Raw genomic sequence first — 18,746 nt, 5'->3', positions numbered from 1 at the left:
TTGCATTGGGAGACCGCATCATTTGTCTGGTCATCTAGAACATGACTTGCATAGTCCTATGCTGATCTATTGGGCCCCCAAGCCACAAGTGAGGTATTTGCGGGTAGCCCAAGAAAAATGCCTCAAATATCCTAAAAACAAGGCACTATTCATAGTTCTCTGATTTCATGGGGCGAGTGTAGAAAAAAAAAAGAGGAAAAGATTGTTGGTTGCCATAGACTTGTACAGTAATATTACCGTACGTATTAGCTGAGCACGTCACGGGCAGAACGGACACTCATACATCATCCTCGCAATTCGCGGAATTGCTTCAATATCTGCTTGAACTTCTGCATTTTTGCTATTTCTGCCTCTGTTGTTTTGATTACTTTCTTGCAATTGGACCGATCTTGGTTCATACTAAATCTGGGTAAGCAAATCATTCTGCACGTTCTTATCAGTTGCTGGGGCACTGGTGCTTTCTCCTGTCTTGCGTCAACGATGCATACTTCCACCCCCCGCGGGAGCTTCCCTGAGATGCTCTGAATCCCTGCAAGCCTGGTGGCGCCAAGTCCCCGTTATTATCTAGCCTGCACATGGTCCATCGTGGCCGTGGGGCATTCCGTTGGGCTGCCGCTGACTCGTCGATAGCTCATAGTCATAGTACTTCATCATGTCGACCCAAGCTGCTCCGGCCATTCCCCCTCGACCGGCTAGATCTCCTCAGCCGCCGCCGTCGTCTTTAGAAGCTCCTCATCTTCCTCCCCGCCCGAACAACCGCCGCGTCGATCGTTCAGTATCCCCCATGCGTGACAGCTATGCTCCCTCGCCATTCAATGAATGGAGCGGCCCCGGGGTGGCTCGTACCATTTCCAATGATCTGCCCCCGCGTCCTCCTAGTGTGACAATCCCTTCGCTCGGCGAGGAGGGTATCGAATATGCCGACCTCGACCCCGGCAATATGTCGGATACTCATCATCAAACCCCTGCGGAGACTCGCAATGTTAGCAGTGATCTCAAGATCCATGCACCGAGACCCTCATTGCCCCCTACAAGTGCTAAAGCGAAAGTCCAGGCCGTCACCCGCACCGATTCCCGGCAGGCCGCCGCTGCGGGAATAGGTCACGAAGCTTCCCCAGCTCGCGATGAGCAAGATCGCTCTAGCCGCTCGTTACATTCTCGTGCCAGTGGCTCGCGGGCTGAGTCCTCGACAGCTTCCAATGACCGTCGTCACTCCGCTCAGTTAAGTGAGGAGCAGGGTTTCCGTGTGCCCATGTATCCCAATGCTGGTGATGTCCAGGCACCGTCCCCGAGCCCTTATCTCGAACAAGGCTCACAACGTCCGGGCCGCAACCACAACCGCAGCCGTAGTCATCGTGACTCTTCTTTGCCCCCTGGAAGCTATGGCTTGCATGGACATGGTGTGCAGAATCCCGATAAGTTTGAGAAGGCTTGGTATGAGAAGCACCCCGATGAGTTTGTCAAGGAGGAAGGTCAATATGGCCCTGGTGTCGGCACTCCGCGTCCCGACTGGGCATTGAGTAGTGATGACCTCAATAAGATCGTTCGAAGCTCTGCTCAGACCGGTTCCGGCCTTGGTGAGATTTTCGAGCGAGTTAGTCACTGTTTCAAAGCTAATTAGTATCAGGTACATCTCCAGCTGTAGTGGGTACTCCCGAAGAGGAGGTCGGATATATGGCATCTGATGAGTACATGCACCGGATTGCTTCTCCCCCGCCTGATGCTCGACATGAAACCCAGCCAGTCGTTGAGTCACCTCTGCGCCATATGACTTTCCCTGTGGAAGCTGGTCAGAAGCCACCAGGAAGCCCGCTGCGTCATCGTAGAGCCAGCTCGCATGGCAACCCAGATAGTGATATCATCCACGTGGATGATCCCAAGCATCCTTTGCATCACCCGGATGGATTTGCCCCGACTCCCGCGACGGAGGAGAGCGAGCCAACTTTCCAGGAGGACGAGGAAGAGGAAGAACCAATTTTGGCCGCTGATGAAGTTCGTCCCGAGTCGGCATATCTGCATCCTGCTATCTCGCCAACATTTGATCGCCGGGGAAGTTTCGAGGAGGAGTACCGCAGTCGCACTGGGAGCGCCTCGCATAGTCGTTCAAACAGTCGATCGGCTAGCGGACAAGGCCAGTTCCCTGTGCTGACTCGCTATGATTCCCGCGAGGACACTCATACGCCTCTCGAAGACGTCGAAGAGTATGAGCCGCTGTTCCCTGAAGACGATTCCAAGAATGAGCGTCCTGTATCAGCTGCGGATCGCTTCAAGAAGAGACCCGATTCACTCAAACATAGATTCCCCAGCCAGGACATTTGGGAGGATACACCCAATAGTCTGCAGCTTCATGCTACAGTGACTACCCCGGATCTACCCAAACGTGACACCGCCGAGACGTTTGAGACACCTGAACAAGAGGCAAATCGCAGGATGCAAACAACCAAAGTTGACTCACATCAAGTTGCAACTCATATTCTGGAAGGCGAAAGCTCCAAGGAGAAGCCCACACGTCCCGACACATTCAAACAGCGTTTCCCTAGTAGAGATATCTGGGAAGATGCTCCGGATAGTCAGCAGCTGGTGACCACGGTTCAGCCTGCTAAAGAGGAAGTTAAAAGTCCAGACGCACCTTCTCGGCCCAGTATCCCTCCCCGCCCCCAGAAGCAGACTATATCTACCTCACCAGTGGAGAAGCGTCAGCCACCATCACTCCCAGACAGACCGAAGCCCCAGGTTCCTGCTCGTCCTGCAAAATCCAGTTCCCAGTCATCGACAGGTGCCGAGGAAGCCTCGCGAGAAGCTCCTGCAGTCAAGGCTAAGCCTGCAGTCCCTGCTCGTCCCGGTGGAAACAAGATTGCCGCGTTGAAAGCTGGTTTCCTCACCGATCTTAACTCCCGTCTCGGAATGGGTCCTCAACAGCCGAAGCCCCAGCCAAAGGAGCCGGAGCCCGCGGCAGAAAAGCAACCTTTAAGCGATGCTCGTAAGGGTAGAGCCCGCGGCCCGGCCCGCCGAAAGCCAGCTGCGGAGCAGACGACCCCTAAGCTTCCGACAATCCCAGAGATCAAGATTTCAGAAGCAATGAACGTCTGGCAGATCGGACACGACGGTAGCTTAACAGTTGGCAACCCCGAGAAAGAAGATTCCCCTGCGCCAGCGCCAGTGCCAAACCCAGCTGTTCCAGCCGATGAACCAGTCGAACTTCCAGGTGTGGACAGCCAAAACACGAAGGAAGAACCCATAGAGCCTACCCCGGAAGTTCCGGCCGCCGCTCTAGACCTTGCTTCTCCACCTTCACCGGGAGCAACGAAACCAAAGCTAGACAACATCCAAATTTCGGCAGAAGCCCCCGAGGCGATAGAAGCATCATCAGGAACAAAGAAGCCTTTAATCGAATCATCAACAAAGCCATCTGTCGATGCAGTCTCTGAAGCTGGCTCCCCAAAACAGCCCGTGGTCCCAGAAGACACAGAGCAGAGCAAGCCTTCTGAGATGACGAGTGTTGCCCAGTCGTTGGCTGATTCCACATCAGCTGCGCGCCAGCTTGACAATGCACTTGAGACGCTTGCTGCGACAGCTGATGGAAAGAGAGAGTCCGATGGTCATGTTCATGACGAGGAGTAGATCTGACTGGTTGGTTGCTTTGCGTAGGCTAACTTTGCCTGGCTGACTTTCGCCCTCTTTCTATGATGCCAATCATGTCTTCTGCTCAGATCGTGAACAAATAGTAGCCTATTCCTTTTTCTCATAATGAATGAATTTTTTAGTTGATTTGCGACATCTGAGTCTTGGTCTTGGGTACCTTTTTAGTTCGAGTCTCAGGTCTCTATGGTGGATGGTCGTCTGTACTTGTAGATTTGTATCGGACTGATGGGGTGCGTACTTGGGCCAGTATGACCTTAATTTCACACTAGCACTTGAATGAAGATATGTCGGCTTCTCATCAGTTTTGGGAGTCTTGCTCTACTATTTGAATCCTGGAATTGCTTGAGTGGCAGGCATGCTATGCTCTTTGTACTGTAGTTAGGTCGTATTTAGAGTTGGACATCATAGTATCCACCGGCGATCATCACTATAGATCCGAAAAGAATTCCTCACCGCACTCTCTTTATTGAACGCTGTATTCTAAGAGTGAGTCAAGATTGCTTTGAAGTCAATCTAGCAGTGCTACTATATGCACCGGCCAATCACTAGGACATGGCACATCCGCACAATCAATCGCACGAAACCAAGCTGAGGGGTTATTTGTTAAATTATCTTGTGAACAAAACTATAGTCAACATCATACGAACGAGATTCCATTCTCGGTGCCTTGATTAAAACTGCTAGGAGACAGCATGTGAAGAGACTGAGTTAGTGCGCTTTAGACTTGGTGGAATGAACAGGAACTGTTCTAAGGAAGGCGATTTGTCATCTATTAAGCATGTCAACGCTGTCAGCTTGCTATTAAATAGAGACATAGTCAATTTAGACCATTGAGACATCAAAGTAAACCAGTCGAATGTCCGAAAGCAAAAGACTATAAACGGCCCGGGGTAATGACGTGATTACGTGACCCCATTGACAGCCGCGGCTCTCTGCCGACTCCAACCTCTGCAAGCTCCCCTCTTTTTCTTTGGGGCGATTTCATGTCGAAGATGATCCATCTTCTTTTGCTTCCTTAGCCAAAATTGATCTTCGCTGCACGCAGTTACCATGGAGTCCGCCGGATACTCAGCGCCTGGTCGAACCAGATCGTCCGATGGCACTACAAACCATGACGAAACCTCCGCATTCCAAGAAAGTGTCACCCCTCAGGCTGAGTCGACAGAAGACGCAGAGACTGTGTTCTTAAACAAAGGCACCTCAACTCCCAAGGCTATCGAGAGCGGCTCGGATACCTCCCCCAAATCCCTCGACCGATCATCAAATTCCGCCGCCGCAGACCAAGACGAACCGCGCAAATGCTGGATCTGCTACACAGACGAAACCGAAGACTCGCCTCTGAATCAAGAATGGCGCTCGCCATGCCCATGCGCCCTCACAGCCCACGAAGCCTGTCTGCTCGACTGGCTCGCCGATATGGAAAACCCGCGGTCGCGCAGGGGCAATGGGAGCGCAATAACAATGCAATGTCCACAATGCAAGACTGAGATCGTGGTCACCCGCCCCCGCAGCTACGTGGTAGATATTCTCCGGTTATTTGAACGGGTAGCAGGCCGACTAGTGCTCCCAGGCATGGTGTTCACGGTGGCGGGCACCGTTTGGGCCGGGTGCTGCGCGCACGGTGTATACTCCATGTACCTTGTTTTTGGAACAGAAGAAGCGAAACAGATTATGGACGATAGTGCCGATGGTCCATGGAACCCCGGCTTGAATCTCGGACTGCCGCTTATTCCTCTTGTCTTGATATTTTCTCGGACTCGATATGCTGAAGGTCTTCTCCCGGCCATCCCGGTTCTTTTCTTTGCTGCGCATAATCCTGGTCAAGATCCTGATTTTGATATCTGGCCACCTACACCTGCTATGACTTTTGCTGCGCTGCCGTACGTTAAGAGTTTCTACGGGGCTTTGTATGAGCGGCTGTTCGGGGGACTAGAGAAGAAATGGATTGCTGAAGTGCAACCGCGGGCTGCGGAGGAGATATTGGATGATGCACAGCAACAAGATCAGGCGGAGGGCTTGAACCGGTTCGAGGATGGGAACGGCCAGATTCTCATGGAGATCGATCTCGAGCTTCAGATGGGTATGGGTGAGGAGGATGCCCCGAATGGTCAAGCTGCTCCGGCAGGACAAGGAGAAGGTGCCAATGCTGGCGCCCCCGAAGCAAACAACAATCCGCTTGGATTGGGTCGACGCAATGAGATCATTCACGATACTGGCAACCTGGCTGATGCCATTCTCGGCGCACTTGTCTTTCCCGCAATTTCAGCCTCTATGGGTGGGTTGTTGAAATACGTCTTACCCAAAGCGTGGACAACCCCATCCTTGGCCCTGGAGCGTGGTCGCCCGGGTCTCCTGCAAACTCGCTGGGGTCGCAGCGTTCTCGGTGGATGCGTCTTTGTTCTATTGAAGGACGCGCTGGTGCTGTATTGCCGGTGGAAACTAGCTCAGTCACACCGTCGCCGCAAGGTCTTGAACTACGATCGAGCCAAGAAGCACCACGCATCCAAGCGTTCCGTGGGCTAGGTCCTACCTCGAATCATCTCTTTTTCCTATTCTCATTTGAGTCATATCTTTCTGCCAGGTTACTTACGGCGCATTGACTGCATTTTTTGGCGTTTGTGGCACTTTCTATGACGAATTTGGCAGCACCGTTGACAATTGATGCCCATCACGATACTTGACTCTCCCGCCAAATACCACTTCATCGCCCTATCTGATGCGATCTTCAATCATGGTCTCTTTCTCGGAAATATGGTTCTATCTGCATTTACTATCAATTCTACAGAATCCATGGTAATTTAAATCAATAAGTTATCAGATGTAAAACCCGAGTTTCTTAGCATTACTCGAATATCTCAATTGCCAGCCTGCTCTATAGTTTTGCTTCTGCAAGAGAATAAATTAGACTTAGACTCATCTCTGAGCCCCCAAATCAACAAAACTTACGCCATATAATCAAGTTCAAGAACAAATGTGCCAACAAGCCTTGAACATGATCCTGACATTGACAGGGACCCACTTCCGCGGATACCAACAAGCGCGCGTCTAAAAGGCGGACACAATTCTGCCGTCAAGGAATTATTCCCCCGTACACCTCAAAACGCATCAGGTGTCCCAACACCCTTCCACCAAACAGACCAACAGCACCATGAAGTCCTTATCACCAGCCCTAGCCTCCCTGGCTAATGTCTTCCGCGTCCCAATGTCAATGGCACCGGCGCGCCCATCTGTCTCCCGCGTCTGCCACGAGACCCTTCGCCAACAACAAAAGCGCGGTCCAGTCACAGCAGCGCTGCAATCATCCTCGTTCTCGACGACGAGCGCAATGGCCAAGAGAAACAACGGTGGTCCAGCTACCGACAAGCGCATTAGTACGTTTCTATTCCAGCCCGAAGTCCAATCCCAATCCCAATGGCGAGAGCTATCATCACACGACCACCCAAGTCCACCATCTACCCAACTCAAGAACCCAGCCCACAAACCAAAAAGAAACCCAAAAAAGAAACTAACAAGCTTCACCTCTAGCTATGATCCGCTACTTCCTTCACCACCCTCTCACGCCCCGTCCTCTCCGCTTCTCCCGTAACCGCTACCTCCGTCACTGGACCATCCACCGCGCCTGGCAATTGTTCCAAGCGCAGCAGCGCCGCAAGCAGGAACTCGAGTTGATGCGACAGTATCAGAGCATGCAGGAGGCCTGTGAGGAGCTGCGCACTGGTGCTGGTGATGGTGGCAAGCTGTTCCGTGTGTCGATGAACAAGAAGGGTATCTTTACTGATATGTTCCCTATTGAGTATGCTCGCATGCAAACTGATTCTCCTCCTTCCGAGGGGTGGAATTATGATTGGAAGAAGCCGGAGCGGAAATAGATTGGCTGGATTTAGTCCGGATTGGGGGTTCGATCTGATGTTGGGTTGATCTCACCTCGTGGAATTGAGGTTAGGGTCGAAGATCTATGTATCATTTTGGCGCTGTGTATCATATGCATTTCTTTTCTTATATTTCTTTTTCCGCTTTTCACTTACACTTGCATCGAAATCATTGACTATTTTGTTGGATTGTTGCCTCTACATGTGATGATACATTTGACATGTGACTGTCTGATTATTATGTTAAGCCGGAAGAAAACGGTTGATTAGACAGCAGCCGATCAAATGGCAAGCGCAATGTATGAAGCGCCAAAAGCGACAGAAATTACTACATGAGAAGAAAAGAAAATAAGGAGCGACATCGCAACGCACTTCGGGGAATTGACAGGCAAGGAGGGGAATCCGTAGTTTCACGTGCATGAGTGAAACAGAAATATCAAAAGGAAAGACGTAAAAAAAGCAGAAAACAATAGACAGAGCCAACAGTGCTGGAAAGCAGACATCATACCCGGATCAATCAACCAGGTTAGCATAAGAACCTCCCAAACGCCAGTGATGCATGATACAAGGGAGCGTCAATAGATCGCCAGAAAGACGGCGACATCGAGTTCCAAGTCGAGAATAAACGAGCGCTGGCAGAGAAATATTCGACATTTTGCACATCCTAGATCGCATCATCAGATGACCACACAGCATGAACTCTTGCGCTTGTCAAAGGTGAGCAGCGCGGCACGGGTAGCTGCTTCAAAGACGTCGTCGACGCCTTCACCTGTCAGAGATGAGCATTCGAGGTATTTGCGAGCTCCAATTGATATTCCGATATCATTGCCCTCCTTCGTTGTCACGAACTTGAGGGACTTCTTGCGCATTTCTTCAATTGCTAGTGGGTCTTCGCGAAGGTCCTTCTTCAACCCAACTAGCAGGATCGGCACACCAGGACAGCGCTCGTTTGCTTCTTCGATCCACTATATCGCAGATCAGTACCACTGATGACCCTTGATTTAATCCGAGACGTACCTTATGTTTCACGTTCTCCAGCGAATCCGGAGTATCCATCGAGAATCCGATGAGGATCACATGGGCTTTGGAGTATGCCAAAGGTCGCAAACGTTCATAATCTTCTTGTCCTGCTGTATCCCAAAGAGCCAATTGGACCGAGCGGCCGTCGACTCGGCAATCCGTCACGTAATTTTCGAAGACCGTCGGCACCTAGCGGGGGGTTAGAATACATGCGTGCAGAAGGAGGGTATTTCCGTAATACTAACATAATGCTGCAATTGGACATGTTAGTTTTGATCGTTGGGCTTCGGGATTGTTAGGAACAAACTCACAGTTGGGAAGTACCCGAGGGTGAAAACGCTGAGTAAACTGGTCTTTCCACAAGCACCATCGCCAATGATCACAAGCTTCCTGTGAATAGACTTGAATTAGCTTCTGAAATTATCCCGGAGACTCCAAACCCGCGAGCAATCGGATCGCAAACGTCAAGGCAACAGCTTTAGCGATGCGTCAACCCCTCATAAGACAAGACGGTGAGGGGTGAAACGATGAGGGGCGAGTGATCACAAACGGTGCAGCACATACCTTCGCATCACATTATCATCCTGAGGTTGCGACATGTTTAATGGTGTTGAGAACTTTCGCGAAACACAAGGGTGATGGATGGAAAGCGGAGGCGGAGGTGGATCAACACTCGAGATGACACTTCTAGTCAGGTCGAGAATCGATTACGAATTGTCACGAAGGTGGGCAGATGCAAGGGAAGAGTTCAGCCCTGGGCAGTCAGTGCCCAAAAGGTTTACGAGAAGAAGGCAAACGGGTGGCTTGGGGATGCTAGTGACGTGACGAGAGTTGGGGGGTGGGAAGCGGGCTGAGACTGATCGGTTGACGTGGACACGAAGTCCAAGTAAAGGAGAGCGAGAAAGGTAGAGAAAAAAGAGAGGTGGAAATTTCGAAAGAGAAAGAGAGAGAGAGAGAGAGTAAGAGAGACAGAGAGTGTGTGAGGGTCAAAGGTGAAGGCAAAAAGTGGAAGCTGACGATAAGATGAAGGGGAAGACGGCGCTTACTGCCAAGCGGAGATTTATTACTTAGGCGAAGTTTTGAGGGGAACTAGATACACAGATGGTATCTTCTCCGTCTGATCGTCCTATAGGCACACTATGTTTCCTTCGGCTTGCTATGGGGATATTTTTTTAGGGTGTCTCACACAGTTCTGGTGGAGCTGACGCTCATACATGTTTCCCCTTGCGATTTCCCTGACCGCCTGCGTCGGCCGGCAGTATGGGGCGGTGGAGCACGTGACACGTAGCAAATCAGCAGGACGGCGTCAAGACTGCATGTTGTCCCTGGTTATAGCCTAGTTCGTCGAGGAATTGGATTGATGTGACGGAGAATATCCTTGCGAATAGCTTACTTCTTCCATCTTTCTTTTCATCCCCTTTCTCAGAAAACCCACTTTGCTACCCAAGTCAAATTCAAGATTCACGCCTGACGATTCAGGCATTAGCTCGCTTGCGGCGGCTATCCCGTTGCGGCGGCACGATTAACCAGCCAGAGCGCAGGAAAGCCCATCATTCCATCATCCATTGGCGTTCGATCAGTACCTCTTCGGCGCTCAGCCTCGATAACTTGCTGGTCCTGGCCTTAACACACCGTTGGTTTCCCACACCTTACACGCTTACAGCCCTAACCCCCAGCAGACACGTCGTGACCCGCCGGGATTATTGCCTGTCAACCCCCTCCTCCCATCTTATCCTACCTCCCACCCCCTCCTGTTTGCCACGGAAGCGCGTTTCGAGCGAAAAACAAAGAGCGCGATTGACTCCTTGTCCGTGCGTCTGCCAAGGGGAATACATCCGGTGAGTTGGTACCCAGGCCTTGCAGCCGCCGGAGCTTTGTTGGTTGACGCTTTGGGTCTTCCGTTCTCCGCTTTCCTTCCTGACCTGTTCCCACCTTGCGAAACATTGCTCTTCTGACTCACATATTTTCTTGGTGTGTTTAGTATGCTGCCAGAGCAGCCCCGAAAGCTCTAGTCTCGTCCATTATGTCGACACATGTGTCAGCAACTCCGTCAGCAACCAACGGCGAATCCCACGCGCGGGGTCCTCAGGGCAACACACCTTCCGAAACGATGACTACACCAGCAGCGACCGTGAATCGCAAGAAGCAGAAACGCCGACAGAAGCAAGCCGCCCGCTTAGCTGCGGAGCATTCCAACGCTTACGCTCCCGGAGATGCGGCGGACTTGCTCACAACCGATGACCACCATTCATGCGATGACGACCACGATTTCGATCACGCAGTTCACCACAGCACAGCTCCAAGCGCCGACTACGGATATGGAGCATCATATCTACCCCGCGGATCTATGACAAACGACCCCGATGACGAACATCCTGCCGGCGAAAGATCGAAGAGGAAGAAAAATCGAAAGGGTCGATCTGACTCGCACAACCACGCTGATGGTAGCTCAACACCGCTCTCTACCCCGTCCGCCACATTTTCTCACCCTCCACCGCCTCCGCAAGCTTTACCCTACATCAGTCGGTTCACGGGCAAACCTATTAAGAACAGCAGCATCTGGAATCAGTCCTCTCTGGAAGAACGCGAGAATATTCGGACTTTCTGGTTTGAATTAGGCGAAGACGAGCGGCGACAACTTGTTAAAGTGGAGAAAGATGCTGTTCTGAAAAAAATGAAGGAGCAGCAAAAGCACTCCTGCAGCTGTACAGTATGTGGGAGGAAACGCACCGCCATTGAAGAAGAGCTTGAAGTTCTTTACGACGCATATTACGAAGAGCTCGAACAGTATGCGAACAACAATCAAGGCGCCTTCGATGAAGGAGCTCCAATAATTCCTCCGCCTCGACTCTATAATTCACCTCTACGATCACCCGGGCAGCATACTCGAACACACGGCCAATTCCATCCATCAAGAAGTCGAGTTCAAGAGTTGCACGAAGATGAAGAGGAGGATCTAGAAGAGGAATATGACGAGGAAGACGACGAAGAAGACGAGGAAGATGATGAAGAGGAAGAAGACGACGAGGAACTTTACAGCGACGAGGATCTCGAGGATGATGAGGCTCGTGCAGCGCGAGCCGACTTCTTCGCCTTTGGTAATAGTTTAACCGTCAAAGGTATGCGACCAGATGATCTATTGTTACGAAAAGCCTTGCAAAGCTAACTGATGCTCTCGCTCATTCAGATGGAATTCTCACGGTTGCGGACGATCTCCTTAAAAACGACGGCAAGCATTTCATTGATATGATGGAGCAATTGGCTGAACGGCGAATGCAACGAGAAGAAGATACCCAGTACGGAATAGCTGCCGCCCATCAATCCTTTCATGGACATAATCATGGTCCTTTGGACGATGAAGATTATGACGATGAGGAAGAAGATGAGGATTATGACAGTCAAGACGAGGAAGAGTTCGACGAAGACGAGATGGTACGCGTCCATGTTTACTTGCTAAGTCCATATACTGATCACGGCAACAGGACACCATGACCGAAGCACAGCGCATGCAGGAAGGGCGTCGAATGTTCCAGATATTTGCGGCTCGCATGTTTGAGCAAAGGGTTATGACAGCATATCGAGAAAAGGTTGCCGAACAACGCCAGAAGCAGCTGATTGACGAACTTATGCAGGAGGAGACATTGAACGAGCAACGGAATGCCAAAAAGGCCCGGGAAGCGCAGAAGAAGAAGGATAAAAAGAGATTACAGAGGCAAGCTAAGGAAGAGGAAAAAGCGCGCCGGGATGCCGAGAAAGCCGCCGAGGAAGCCGCCGCTAAGGCTGCCCAGGAGAAGAAAACCGAGGAACAAAGACTGAAACGAGAGGAACAGCGCAAGAAGCGTGAGGCCGAACGGAAGGCCCAGGAGGAGGAGCGTGCCCGCAAGGAAGCCGAGAAGCAACGACGTCTCAAGGAGGAAAGAGAGCGGCAAGCCGAAACTGAGCGCAAGCAGCGGGAACAGAGGGAAGAGAAAAAGAAGCGAGATGAGCTCAAGCGCAAGGAGAAGGAAGAGCGCGAATTACAGGAGAAGAAAGCCAAGGAGGATCGTGAGCGCAAGATACGCGAGGACCAGGCACAAAAGGACCAAGCTGAGCAGGAACTACGAGAGCGAGGCGGAAAGCGCGAGCTGAAGACCTCGCCACACTCTTTCGGTACTCATCTTTTCAATTTCCCACCTCATGTTCCTCCTGGCTTCCTGTCCTCTCCTCACCATTCTATGTCCTCGCCCATTGTTCCCAAGGTTTCGACTCCTGGAAGGCCACGCCAGACCTCTAACCATGGCTCTTCTACATCCTCCCCTCACTCCAACCCTAACAGTGCGGATTCGTCCCATCATCCCTCCATTTCTCCCCGCTCAATGGCCCACCCGCAGTCCGGGGTGAACTTCGGTGGTAACAGACAAGGTTATCCCCAGCCCCCTCCATTGCATCACCCTCAGCCATCCGCTCCTCTTTCACCCCTCGGCCGAGGCAATCCCCCAGGCTTCCCAAGTCTCGGAGGCTTGTCATCCAACCCTCCGGGCATACCAGGAATGACCCCGCGGTCAAGCCTCCCTCCAGATTCGATGTATTCACCAAATGGTGCAATGATGAACCCATTACGAAGCTTTCCTGGTCCTGGCGGAATCACTGCTCCCCCTGGTATGAACAATGTTCGTCCCATGCCCCCAAGCCGAGTGTTCCCGTCTGATTCCGGCCACGGCCTCGGCTTCACGGGTCATGGCGTTCCGGGTGGATTCCCTCTGCAGCAAGGCGGCTTGCCGAAGACCCATTCCAGACAACATTCTACCTCGTTTGATCGCTCTCCGTTGGACAATGGTTCCCAGCCATTCCCAATCACGCGTCCTAGCCCCATCAAGCGCCCGTCCAGCTCAGCTCACGATCGACAGAACAATGGCAATGCCTCGGTACAGCGAGAGGTGGATGGCTTGAGTGCTCATCTCGGCAGCAGTGCGCTCCTCGATGATACAGATGCCACATATCCATCAAACCTTTCTCAGTCATTACCTGGTGCCCCCGCGCCTGGTCCATTCCCTGGGCCGACAAGAGCCAGCTTCCAAGGGTCCTCCTTGTTCTCGGATCCCCTGGGATCACCGCAAAATAACTTCCCGGTTGGCTCTGGTTTGGGAAATAATACCTGGGGTCCGCACTATGGAGGTTCCCCCTTTGCAGGTGGTTCTGCCACATGGGGGGCTCCCACAGCTGGGACCGGATGGCCTCACAACAATGCGTTTACGGCTGGCGCACATCACCGCCCCCACACCTCTCGAGCTGTCACCGTCCGTCTCCTAGTTATTCAAGCATGCAAGCACCTCAACAGCATGATGAGCCCACAAAAGGGTGCCGGGCCTTTCCACGATATGAAACTTGTTCTCGCTCAAGTGGAAAACCTGCGTCCTCTGGGTGAGACACCAATCTTGCTCGACGAGATGCTTGATATCTGCGATACAGAGGGAAGCTCTCAGAACGGCGGCGGCTCTTTCTCGATCAAAGAAGACCAGAAAGGCAGATATGTCAGGTTCGAGCCCGATCCCAACAGTGCGATTTCTGGACACAGGGGTAGCATAGTTCCCGGTGACATTGGCAGCCCCATCCCCAGCAACAGCCACCCGGCCCCATTTGGTGGATTCGGCGGAGCACCTTCAGTACTGCGTCAATATTCCTCGCCCTCGGCTGGAGTTTTCGGCGGGGCTTCCCTATCCTAAGCATGATTTGATATCCATTCGATCTCAGGGATAAATCTCTCCACGGCCTCCTTCGGCATATTTTGCTGGAACGACTTTGAAATGCCCCTTCCATATTTTCCTTTTCATGTTATCCTCTTTTCATTGAAGCGTCATGGGTTAACGTCACATTTTTCCCCATTGTAAGGTCCTTGCTATCGATATGGGCTATTTGTTTGTGTGTATCTGGTACCCGTCTCGAGTGATCCTTGAGGGTATCCGGCTTTCTTTTATGTACGGTATGAAACTCTGGCCTTTCTACATTATGCAGCGATATCCGTGGAGATTTGGGTTAATCACCCACTCCGTCAATCGTCCTTGACCAATTGCATGATCGAAGGTTTCTTCGTCTATGGCTTCTTTTTCACTGCCAATAGTCCAACTGTATAAGTCTGCTGCGTAATATGGTACACTAAATACTTCTTGGAGTGCGGCTTCATGATGGTGTCGTGCTCGTAGCTTGATTTTCAACACATCTAGTCATTATCTAGTCCATCCGACACAAAGATACACTCTATTGTTATTTCCTTGTCATGTCTCCTCTTCAGGTTGTTCATTAACAACTCAATCAGGGCTTAGGGCAAATCAACCATCCCGAGCTCGGGAAGTGTATGATCAAATCTACCCCACTATCAAATTCGATCCCGCGCAACGGTATAAGTTAGCTCTCCAATCGCAACCAACACCAAGCCACAAACACCCAAAATGGCCGATCTTCTCAGACTTGTCGACGGCAAAGTCCTAACTAACACCGACGTAAGCCCCCTCCCAGTTTCAACAACCCCCACCCCAAACACCCCACCAACAACCCAATAGGTTCAACCCCCAGCCCAATGGACAAACGACTACGACGAAATGGGCGGTGATGAGCAATGGGGTCCGGAAGGCAATGTCCTGCGAATGATCACAGTCTTCGGCATTGAGGGTGAAGTCAAGCCGCTTTTTGCGATGGACCCCGAGGCCGGGGAAGCTTTGTCTCTATTCCAGGTTGGGGATGGGCCGTTTTATTTCTTTAATATTGAAGATCTTTCGATTTTCAAGATCACCAGTCATTCTGATTTGAAGGAAATTGCTCAGATCATTGATAGTAAGGGGCTTGCTGGGCTTAGAGTTGAGGCTTTATAGGTAGATATCACGGAGAATAAAAGTTTATTGCAAGGGATTGAAGCTTCTGGGGGTGGAAACGGCTATGTCAAGAATGAACCTAGGCCCCAGAGAAGCAAGGACGTCTTCGGACACAATTCGGATGTGTGCTGATCCTACAGATACGGAAGGTTGCCTATAACCAGATATAATTCTCATTGAAGGGTATGGGTGACATCCGGAGACAGTGATACACTTGTATGTACTAGGAACGAAGGAAAACAAGGAGCAACACAAGAAAAAGAGGCTGGCTTCCAGGAAAGAGACAGGGAGAAAAAGAAATAGACGAAGTAAGAGGGAGAAAAAAAAAAAAAAAGCACCAGCGACCGGGAGAACAGAAAAGCAGAAACCCCATATATGGCATATTGCATATGATCCATCTCCCCTCGTAATCATTGATGCAGATCCAGTTGGGTAGACATAGAAACCTATCAAGAAATTATTTGGGCGGCTCTGTGACAATACCTTCGTATTCCCGCGAGCGGATATACTCCAGGGTGCGATGGAAGTGGCGCTTAGGACCATCGAGGCTAGGATTAGGCTCGTCCTCACTGGTCTGCAGGTTAGAGTGGATGAGTTCAATGAGGCCGTTTAGGTACTTGGTCGTGACGGTCTCATTTTGCTGGTCGAAGTAGTAAACGTAGCGGTTGAGGATTTCAACGAAGAGTTCGACGGAGACGGCGGTGTCCATGCAAGCGTCGGCGACACGAAGGGCACGCTGGAGACATTCAAGAACCCGTTTGCCATCGCGGTATAACTAAAGGTTGATGTTAATATAGATCGTAATGTAGGGGGGGATGGTCTACACTTACGTCCTTAGGGTCGTCCTCGCCACGTTGAGGATTCTCAACAACCCACCAAAGGTGACTGGCGAGGTAGACTGCACGGCACTGATCGGGCTTCTTAAGGAGCTTGCTGCCATGCAGTGCAGCTTTGGTAATGAGGGTATCGTAGTTCTCTTTGGAGAATCCACGGCTGCCGTGTAAGGCACCTGCAATGATGCAGACGGCCTGGAACTGGGCGCGCGAGTCACTAATGGCATCTTCATAGATGGTGAATGCCTGTGCAAAGAACTCGTAGCTGACTTCCTCAAATCCAGTCTGGTCTGCAACCTCACCACACATCACAAACAACCGCAATGCGAGATCGGCACAGCCGGGATTTACCCGTTGGTACAAGTTGTTGATACTTTGGTGCATGAAACGGTAGAGAGCGGAGGATTGCGATTGCCAGTTATCGTCATAGTGCTCTCTGGACTTGAGCTTTCGTGCCAGGCGGATAGAGGCTGTGACAATTGCGGGAGTGGTATAGCGGATTCGCTCATTGCCATCTGTGTAAGCCTTGCGGGTAGCTTGAAGGAGCTGTTTCGAATAGTGAGTAATTGCTGGATATGACCATTCGACACGGTCTTACCTTAAGTTGTGTGTCATTGTTTGGTCCCTGGATCAGATGCACCAGTCTTGCAAGCCACCCTTGCTCTTCCACTGTCTCATCGGTTTCCCCTCCTCGTCGTCCAGACTGTGCCCCAGTGTATCCAACCGACTGCTGCATGCCTTCCTTGATCAAAACTCTCACCGCGTGAAGCACACGATCGAGGTTCTCCGTTGTAGTAATGGAAATCTTGTTTCTCAAAAGACTGCGGAGAATTTCGCTGGCGACAGCTCTCCTAGTAGGATATGACTGCGAGCTCAAGAGTGGCAGGTAATGTGGCAATGCCAATGCTGTAAAGATAGAGATGTAAGATTGAAGAGGGGCATTGAGAAGGTGGGAGATGTGCTGCTGGGTCGGTGCCGAATGAAGATCTGCGTGGTCTGTATATTCAGTGGTCTTTTGAGTGGCGAAGTCCAAGACTTGGTCGACGTATTCTAACCGATCCGGATAGGTGTTCAATGCGAGGTTCACAAGTGACACCAATAGGGCCATAGTATCTTGGATCGGTAGGGCGCGTGTCTTGATCAAACTAACCACCTGATCGTAGAAGATATCATAGAGCTTGATCTCTGCGGGAATACCAGGCTTTGCATCGTCTCCGTTCTCGTCTCCGTCTTCCATTTCCTTGGCCTTCTCTTCCTTTGTAGATTCAGAAGGCTCGGTACTTTCCGTGGCTGGTTCTTCGGTGCCGTTCTCTTTGGACGGGCTATCGGTGTTGGTGGTAGTGGTGGGCTCTGTTTTCGATTCAATTTCTTTGGTTTCTTTGGCAATCTCAAGCTTCTGCAATAGCTGGGAGACAGCTTCTTCTTCGCTCTTTTTCCGTGCTTCTGGCTCTGTCGCCGATTCCGCTTCTCTGGCCGCATATGAAGATAAGCGGTCCATCAATCCTATAACGATCTTCTTGAGGTCGACATGCGGGTTGAGTCTGGCAATTGCAGACAGTAGAAGATCCAAGGTGTGAAGATGGAATTCATCGGGGAAAACTTTGGTGATGACTAGTGATAAAATCAGTACGGAATTTACCCATGACCTCCAGGAAATCATTACCTTCCAGAAGATATTCTTGCGCAAGGACATCTCGGCATTGCACAACCTGCTCCAGAAGCGACTGCAGAATGCCAGATTTGTAGCCTTCAAGGTCGACCAACTGGCTGAGGCGAACAATGTTGCTACCCACGAGTAGCTCCAGCTCGCGTCTTTCCTGTATCCGCCGTTCGCGCTCTCGTGAGGGGCCTTGGTGCTGAAGCCGGACCCAGAGCTTGTTCATCTCCACAAAATTCGTCAAAACAAAGTTGATGGAATCCTGCATGTTTCCCTCGGGGCCGTCACCGCTTCCCAATGGTAGGTGATCTCTAGCTTGACCGGATAGATAGTAACGCAGGAACAGTCCGCGGATCGGGTGTTGAACACCTCGGCTCATCTCCATCATGTCCTTCATAATCTCCTTGACCGGCGCATCTTCGACGGACATGTAGACAGTACCCACGGTGATCATAAGGTACAAGCGGGGGACAATGTTTCCCGCATACTGGACGAGTTCGTAAAGGTCCGCGAGGTGGTTGACCGGGTGGTTCTCCTTTAGGTAGACGGAGAGGTGTCGCAGCGCGTCGAAGACTGCCATGTACAATTCATAGTACTGCTTCGGGCCAAGACTTGGGGTTCGTAATTCAGAGACAAGGGTTGATCTGTAGACGTAAAAATACCAAGCTGTTAGCATTCGACTCATTGCGCACCACCCGAGGTCGCTGCCTAGAGGGGAGCTCACCCGCATTTCAGCGCATCCATGAGCTTTCCAGGAGTCTCTAGACATTTGCGCATCAAGGCTGATTGCTGCCTCACCACCCCCAATGCCTCCTCGAGGAGGCGGTTCTGGTCCTCGGTGACGGGTGGTGGGCTAGCCATCGTGGAACGAATGAGGGGC

The 18,746-nt window shown here is 51.3% G+C and overlaps 7 protein-coding genes across 7 annotated transcripts; 5 read left to right on the top strand and 2 right to left on the bottom strand.

The window, feature by feature from the left end:
* Positions 1 to 652: 652 nt before the first annotated feature.
* On the top strand, positions 653 to 3,621 carry N7511_010705 (Aim21 family protein; the record flags this gene model as incomplete). The annotated part of the gene is made up of 2 exons (XM_057133082.1): positions 653 to 1,577; positions 1,628 to 3,621. 2 exons carry the CDS (start codon positions 653 to 655, stop codon positions 3,619 to 3,621), a joined length of 2,919 nt encoding a protein of 972 aa, XP_056981070.1.
* Positions 3,622 to 4,692: 1,071 nt separating this feature from the next.
* On the top strand, positions 4,693 to 6,165 carry N7511_010704 (RING finger domain protein; the record flags this gene model as incomplete). The annotated part of the gene is made up of 1 exon (XM_057133081.1): positions 4,693 to 6,165. The coding sequence occupies one exon, from the start codon at positions 4,693 to 4,695 to the stop codon at positions 6,163 to 6,165; it is 1,473 nt and encodes a 490-aa protein (XP_056981069.1).
* A 625-nt stretch (positions 6,166 to 6,790) lies between these two features.
* Positions 6,791 to 7,511, top strand: N7511_010703 (mitochondrial 54S ribosomal protein mL40; the record flags this gene model as incomplete). Its single annotated transcript, XM_057133080.1, has 2 exons — positions 6,791 to 7,013; positions 7,168 to 7,511. The coding sequence occupies 2 exons, from the start codon at positions 6,791 to 6,793 to the stop codon at positions 7,509 to 7,511; spliced, it is 567 nt and encodes a 188-aa protein (XP_056981068.1).
* A 677-nt stretch (positions 7,512 to 8,188) lies between these two features.
* rho2 (uncharacterized protein) lies at positions 8,189 to 9,130 on the bottom strand (the record flags this gene model as incomplete). The annotated part of the gene is made up of 5 exons (XM_057133079.1): positions 8,189 to 8,476; positions 8,529 to 8,720; positions 8,777 to 8,782; positions 8,843 to 8,921; positions 9,096 to 9,130. The coding sequence occupies 5 exons, from the start codon at positions 9,128 to 9,130 to the stop codon at positions 8,189 to 8,191; spliced, it is 600 nt and encodes a 199-aa protein (XP_056981067.1).
* Positions 9,131 to 10,195: 1,065 nt separating this feature from the next.
* N7511_010701 (uncharacterized protein) lies at positions 10,196 to 14,233 on the top strand (the record flags this gene model as incomplete). The annotated part of the gene is made up of 4 exons (XM_057133078.1): positions 10,196 to 10,369; positions 10,513 to 11,650; positions 11,719 to 11,963; positions 12,014 to 14,233. Coding segments are annotated over 4 exons (3,777 nt in total), but the record flags the coding sequence as incomplete, so codon positions are not given.
* A 723-nt stretch (positions 14,234 to 14,956) lies between these two features.
* N7511_010700 (uncharacterized protein) lies at positions 14,957 to 15,376 on the top strand (the record flags this gene model as incomplete). The annotated part of the gene is made up of 2 exons (XM_057133077.1): positions 14,957 to 15,007; positions 15,068 to 15,376. 2 exons carry the CDS (start codon positions 14,957 to 14,959, stop codon positions 15,374 to 15,376), a joined length of 360 nt encoding a protein of 119 aa, XP_056981065.1.
* A 457-nt stretch (positions 15,377 to 15,833) lies between these two features.
* Positions 15,834 to 18,727, bottom strand: N7511_010699 (vacuolar protein sorting-associated protein 35; the record flags this gene model as incomplete). The annotated part of the gene is made up of 5 exons (XM_057133076.1): positions 15,834 to 16,151; positions 16,207 to 16,755; positions 16,808 to 17,820; positions 17,873 to 18,510; positions 18,591 to 18,727. The coding sequence occupies 5 exons, from the start codon at positions 18,725 to 18,727 to the stop codon at positions 15,834 to 15,836; spliced, it is 2,655 nt and encodes an 884-aa protein (XP_056981064.1).
* Positions 18,728 to 18,746: the final 19 nt, after the last annotated feature.

The sequence above is a fragment of the Penicillium nucicola genome (assembly GCF_028828085.1).
Source record: "Penicillium nucicola strain IBT 29836 chromosome Unknown utg000010l, whole genome shotgun sequence".
Classification (NCBI taxonomy): Eukaryota; Fungi; Ascomycota; class Eurotiomycetes; order Eurotiales; family Aspergillaceae; genus Penicillium; species Penicillium nucicola.
Note: the sequence above shows the minus strand (reverse complement) of the source record. Positions and strands in the feature narration are given on the sequence as shown.